This window comes from Cupressus sempervirens, chromosome 4, assembly GCF_028749045.1.
Source record: "Cupressus sempervirens isolate cs-2001-9-10 chromosome 4, ASM2874904v1, whole genome shotgun sequence".
In the NCBI taxonomy this organism is placed as follows: Eukaryota; Viridiplantae; Streptophyta; class Pinopsida; order Cupressales; family Cupressaceae; genus Cupressus; species Cupressus sempervirens.
In genome coordinates, this window is record NC_143121.1 from 727,775,080 (window position 1) to 727,781,750 (window position 6,671).

Genomic DNA, 6,671 nt, shown 5'->3' on the forward strand with positions numbered 1-6,671 from the left:
ATTAGATATGCATAGTGAAGTTAAGATATGTGCTCCTCTCAGAAAGATTGGGATTAGGAGTAGCTCATGGTGTCAGCAAGATGATATGACAATTGTGAGAGAGACAAAAATGAGACTAGTGTAAATCATTAATACATAAAATTTAATAATGCAACCATAGCATTTGACTTTGTTTTTGGCAAGCTTAATTTTTCCCTTAGTGTATGATGGTAAAGATTGACTCCTGTATTAGAGTGTGAATTGAAGGGAAAAATCAGTCGACATTGTTGATATGTAGACATCTTTCCGGCGTTCTTGCAAGACTGGGTCTCTGGATATAACTACGGGGAGAAGTAGCACTAGTTATGATTAAAGCCTCCTGATCCGACGTCGAAGGATTGTGAGGCTTGAATTTTGCCATTGCCGTGAGCTCTTCCACGGGGTGTACCACGTGCTCAAGCCTCGCTACGATCTCCGCCACCAACCACGCAAACGTAGCCAATGGAAGTGCTTCTCCAAATTCAACGCCGTGTCTCAGCATTAACCTCTTCTCGTCACTACTTTCTCCATGCCATGATCTTCTTCTCGTCGCCCACCTTACCTCCTCTTCTCTATTTTCATTCTCAAGTACAATTTTCTGACTCGGCGTTCTTGTTGTTGAATGCAGTAAGAGCTTTGGTTGAGAATTCAAGGAAACTTGAAGATCCTCCAGTGCATGTTGAACTTCTTCCAATATTGGCTCGAAGTCGTATATTCTCATTTGTTCAATGCAGCTTGACAGATCTGCCAGTAATTTGGCTGCTTTGTGGGCGACGTTGGTGCATGGCTTCTTCAATGGTGAACGAAGGGAATGAGGGGCCTGAAACGTATGCAAAACAAAAACTCATCAGCTATAGTGCATGCATTGAAGATAATTTGTAAATTTAAGGTAATGATACCAAATGAGGAAATACAGACGAATATACCTCGATTTCAGATCGAAGGCATCCGTGCAAGGCCACAATAGGATAAGCCAGATAACGAAGCTTCACTCCAATTTTCACATACTGCTTCCATGTATGCCGGCATCGAAATAGACCATGCCTTGGCTCCCACTTAGCAAATGCCTCCTGCAATTAACATGTACAATCACTGCTTTCAGACGATCCATTTAACATTCTTTAATGTCAAAAGTTGTCATGGCTACCACTTAATTAGTTTCTTCTAATAACTATATATTTTTTCGATTTACCAAAGAATCGTCGGTAGCCTTTGAGTCCAGCACAGACTTGTATCCTCTGTGTATGATATCTTCTGACTCATCTTCCACCTTCTCATCAGTACGGCATCCGGTGAAATATTCATCCACGCATCCTGGCATCAAATATATCATGCCCATTACATTAGTCGGATATTTTAACAAGTTAATCTACCGAGCTGATAACAAGCCACACCAATCAAAGCGTACTAGTAGTTCATCTGTAACAGCCCATTGCGAAAAACACACATTTTACGCTGAAGAAAACGTTACGTTTTCATCACAATCAAAATAAGGATTTTTAACCTCAATTGTTTTCGTTCGGTTTTCTTACCCTGCAGAGATTTCCCCAAGCCTTGTAACTTCCGGACAGTGGAATTGTGAAGATCCTCGCCAGCCCAGGCGGGGAAGATGAGCAGACTTACAACCAAACACACTCCACATCCGATGAGTATGGTGGCGAAGCGTTCGCATGCCATGCCTGATATATTCTCCACTCGATATCCAGAGACCGTTATCATGCTGAATGAAATTGTATCTAGATCATAGTATTCATGATATGATATATTTAGACTTGATGATTAGCAATTAGGATTAGGGTTTAACATAAGGATTGGATAATGATTTAAGGTTTATCATTTAGGATTATAGCTTGGATTTAGATTTAGGGTTTAGTTTTTCGGATTATGATGTGGTAATTGGGATTAGGATTGGAGTTTTTTATTTAGGGTGTAGCATTTCGAAATTTGAATGAAATTGTATGATTTCTTTTTCCTTTTTCTTACTTTATGTATGATGGATAATAGACTTTATTCTACCATGTAAGCCAAGAATGGCTTATAAAGTGGGATCAAGTAAGGGACTTTAGATTTAATAATTATCAAGTGATAGATTCTTGATTACAAGAATCTTTAAAGAGTAATATCTATTACTTTTAGATTTTATTGGATAATTTTTTTCCTAGGTGTTCAATATCAAATTTCATGATCTGTCATTTGTCTTGTCATATTTCCCATTTCTAATATTGGATGAGATAGTTTGTGCAAAAACCTTGCAAAATTAAATCTATAAATAATATACGCAACCAATAGCTAGATCATAGATTTTGATTGTTTTTGTACTACTTTGAGATGTAGTATTTGAATTTTTTTATTAATATTTTATAAAAATATAAATACATAATTAAAATAAATTTTCAGTTTAAATCTTAAAAAAATTACTTTAGTCTAAATTAATCTAAATAATAGTTGAATATACTCTTAACAATCCAAGATAATATAGTCCAACTTCATGCGATTAATTTGAAGGCGTTATATGATTTATTATGCCTAAGAAGGAAATCATCCCCTTACCATCAAATATTATTATGTAGCTAAAGGAGTTTCATATTTGATGTCACATTTATTATGTATAATATTAGCTGTCCAAAATGGGTGACTAACCCAGTAAGAACAACCATAGTGAAGGAAACACTATCACTTAACAGATAGCTCACTGACCCAAATCATAAACAACAAATTAGCTGCCCATTATCATAAAAAATAAGTACCTACAAGAATTTGTCAATCTACTATCAAAACCATTATAGTCTATAGTGTCATACAAGTAACCAACAAGAAAACTAATTAGGCTACCAACATTAAAGTTCATATAAAAAGTTTCCATATTGGCCACACAAGATCAAAGTTTAACCATCATAACAATATTAAAAAATTAACACAAAATGAGGCCAAGTAGTCATTCTTTCTTCTCATCAGGTGTTTGGTTTCCCTTGTCACACATTCAACATGTCATTTAATTGGAACCTATAGAGTCTTTAGGTGCTTTCCTCATCTTCCTCCACCTTACCTCCCATCTTCCCTGACTGAAGAAGCTAAAGAATGGTTACTACAAAATGCATAAACTTTACACAAAAAATCCACCAAAGTGGTGAACCTCATATTCAAATAAATTAGCAGGTTCTTTTGCTTTTTCATCTTGGTCCACAATGTCTTCAATTTAGCTTCAACCTATTTGAAAGTACTTTGATACAAATTGGTGGGTGGGTTGGGGGCTTGAACAAGGGGGTGCATGGGACAAGTAAAAGGGGTCAAGGGTTGGACATGGGGTTTCTTAGGGGGAGGGGAAATAAGGGGGTCCTCCTTAGGCCTCTTGAGAGGGGAAGTAGATGTCATGGATGAGTTATCATTTGTGCCTAGGTTATCATCCTTTCTCATGAGATTTTCCATGCCCATACCAAGTGTAGCCAAAACATGGGTGTTTATATCTGAGAAGGCTTTTGTAGTATCTCGGAGTATACACCTATTATTCCTCAATATAGAAGTTCCTCTTAGATTTTTGCTCCTACTTAGCATCATGGGTTCCTTTTTTTCCAATCCCCTTAGACACAAAATCCCAGTCTATCTCTTTCAGGCTATCTTTTATTTCCTCTTGCTTTTCTTCCACATGTCCACATTTCTCTGATGTAATACTAGAACTTTCAATTATGTTATTTTAGACATTTCAGGGTGTGGATGTAGGTGAGGTTAGGATGGAATTAATTAACTAGGGGTGGGAGACATTCCCATAGAGATGTCTCAAACCTTAATAAGAAAAAAAGAGTGAAAAATAATGAGAGCTTGAAAGAACTAGATTCTAACTCTAATTCTAAAGTAAGTGAGGAGAAAGAGAAACATGCAAGGAAAAAACAAAAAAGCTAGAAGGTTCTAGTACATTGATAATGAGAAGGAGGAAAATGTTACTAAATCCCCCCTAAAGATGCAAGAAGTTTCTCAGGATAAAGATATATCTCATGTTTTGGCTAGTTTCAGTTTGGACAACCTAGATTTCACAGCTTTTTATATGGGTGGCTAGGTTGGACAACCCGTGAGATCCAAATTGTCCAAATTGAAACTAGTTGAAACATGAGATATACCTTTATAATGACTAAACTTCCTCCATCATCAAGGGGGACTTAGTAGCATTTTCCTCCTCATCATCATTGATGCACTAGAACCTCCTAGTTTTCTATTTTTTCCTCGCATGTTTCCCTTTCTCCTCACTTTCTTTAGACTTGGAGTTAGAGGGTGAAAGTACAAAGTTGTGTCACCTTTCAGGCTGACTTATCAGAATGACTAAATTTGTGTTATTTTAATAGTGTTTCTAAAAATCTATAACTTTTATAACATTCTTTGAATTACAATCAAGATATTATTCAATTTCTAATTATAAAATTAAATCTAACAAATTGAATTAATGATTGACATTCAATTATATCTGTATAAATTTTTGAGACTTTTTCAATTAAGATTAGATGTAAACCCTATTATTAATAATAATAATATTTTTGACAAAAATAGGTCTATTTTATTTATTAGAGTTTGATCCTTAGTAACGAGAATACAACTCAAAAACTTAACTTTCATACAATACCACTATTAAATTGAACACCACCAAAACTTAACCATCATATATTATTATTATATACTACTATTGAATATGATAGATCTTAACAAGGGGTGCAAGCGCCAAAGTTCTTGCCTCTAGTGTGGTGGGTTTTTGGGTAAGTGTTGAGTCAAATTGTACATTAAAATTTTTGAACATTTAGTAATGGTGACATATTCATAAATTGTAAAGTTTCTTAAAGTAATGTATGTGTTCGAGTGTTCATCTAAAGAGTCATAGACAAAGAATATAGAACTATGTTGCATCTGTAGCTTGATAATAAATATTGAACATAAACAAATGATGTGCAAGAGAAATTTAGGAAATATTTCATATTGTTTCTCCTTTGAATGGTTTTCTAGTTCCTGCAAATGTTCTATTAAAATAGGTGTTAAGTAATTTTAAATTAATAACAGATTATATTCTAAAAATGAATGAGTTCCTCAAATTAGAAACTCGTTTGATATGTACTTTATATAATGCATAAAATTGATATTATCTATATTATTGTTAATGTATCTTGAAAATGAGTGTACACCTTAGGCATTGTCAATGTTTATTGTGCTTTTGAATGGAGCAATGACAATTATGTATGTTGCTATTAAAAAAGTAGTTAGTCTCATGAATGTACTATTGCCCAAGTCATATTTTGAAGATTTATGGATAATTCTAATGATCCTATTTTATCAATGACATGATCCAGCTTTAAACTTGAAACTATATTTTCCTTGAAGTCTTTAAAGGATTTTCTAAAAGTTCATGTTGTGGATGTCCTACAAAAATTTTAGTTCTTGATATAGTGTTTCTTGCAAGAATTACTTAAAAGTTCATATTTCCCTCTCAACAAAATCATTGGGCACATATCCTACAATTTCTACAAGATTAAATCTAACATAATATGATCTCATCCATTTACAACATATATTAGATTAATTTACTTTTTAAATACTATTGGTTAACAATTTTCTCTCCTATTAGATTTTAAAATCCTAACTCTTTGATACCCAATGCTTGGAGAGACAAAAACATGTTTACCAAAAAATGGGTTAGTATATATATTCTATCATTACCCTCTGAATGATTAGGTGTAATTCCCTATGATTTGAAATGATATGCAATGAATTTTTTTCTTATGAGATCAGAGGTTTTGACATTATAAGCTCTTAACTTGAGAGTGGTAAAAGATAACCAAATTGTTTGTAGGCACAAACCATTTAGGCAAAATAGATTTGAATAACCTATCACTCTCAATGGAATGACTGTAGTAGATTATCTTAATATTTCTAACTCTTACTTCTATTCTAAATGTAGATTAACCATCAAAATGTAGAAGAGGAATGAAGAGATATGCATATGAGGGAAAATGGAATTGCTCTCACTACCTGCCATGAATGAAATGGAATCCAATAAATAACTAATAGATTCATACACATTTATCTTTCATTTCCCAATGAACCTATCTAATATGAGATGAAATTAATAAGAGGAGAAACAAGACCATATATAAAGAAAGTAAATGGAATCACCTTCACTATAGTTACCAAAATGAAATAGAATCCATATGTTAACCACAGAGCCACATATGATTTTCTTTTAACTCTTAATGCAGAACTAATCTATGCATGGGCAATAAAACATGACAAGAAATTAAGATAAATGAAATTATAGACCAATTCACCATCAAGTTTGGCAACCTTTATATCATCAAATGAGGTTACATTTATAGTTTTTTGATATCCTTCAGTTTAGCAGAGCAATAGTCACAAAATAGAAAAGGAAATAAAATGTGAAATTATCTAGTCATATGAATATGTGACATGTTCTCCATCAATGATTCTAAATCCATGGTGTTTATGAAAATAGGAAATGACTATTCGATTTCATGCAATCTCAGAAAAACTTGTAGAAAATTGTTAATTCTTCATAGTCTACTATTATGCGCCAAACCTATGTATTTCATATTCCAATGCTCATTGAATTTTTGAACACTAACCATCAATCTTAAATTAATGATCATGATTAAAACATTATA

General features: G+C 33.4%; 1 protein-coding gene across 1 annotated transcript; it reads right to left on the reverse strand.

Annotated features, from left to right (window-relative positions):
• Nucleotides 1–253: 253 nt before the first annotated feature.
• LOC149563359 (aluminum-activated malate transporter 14-like) lies at nt 254–1,737 on the reverse strand. Its single transcript, XM_089828132.1, has 4 exons — nt 1,551–1,737; nt 1,211–1,332; nt 945–1,088; nt 254–838 (listed from the first exon to the last, which is right to left on the reverse strand). The coding sequence occupies exons 1-4, from the start codon at nt 1,735–1,737 to the stop codon at nt 254–256; spliced, it is 1,038 nt and encodes a 345-aa protein (XP_089684258.1).
• Nucleotides 1,738–6,671: the final 4,934 nt, after the last annotated feature.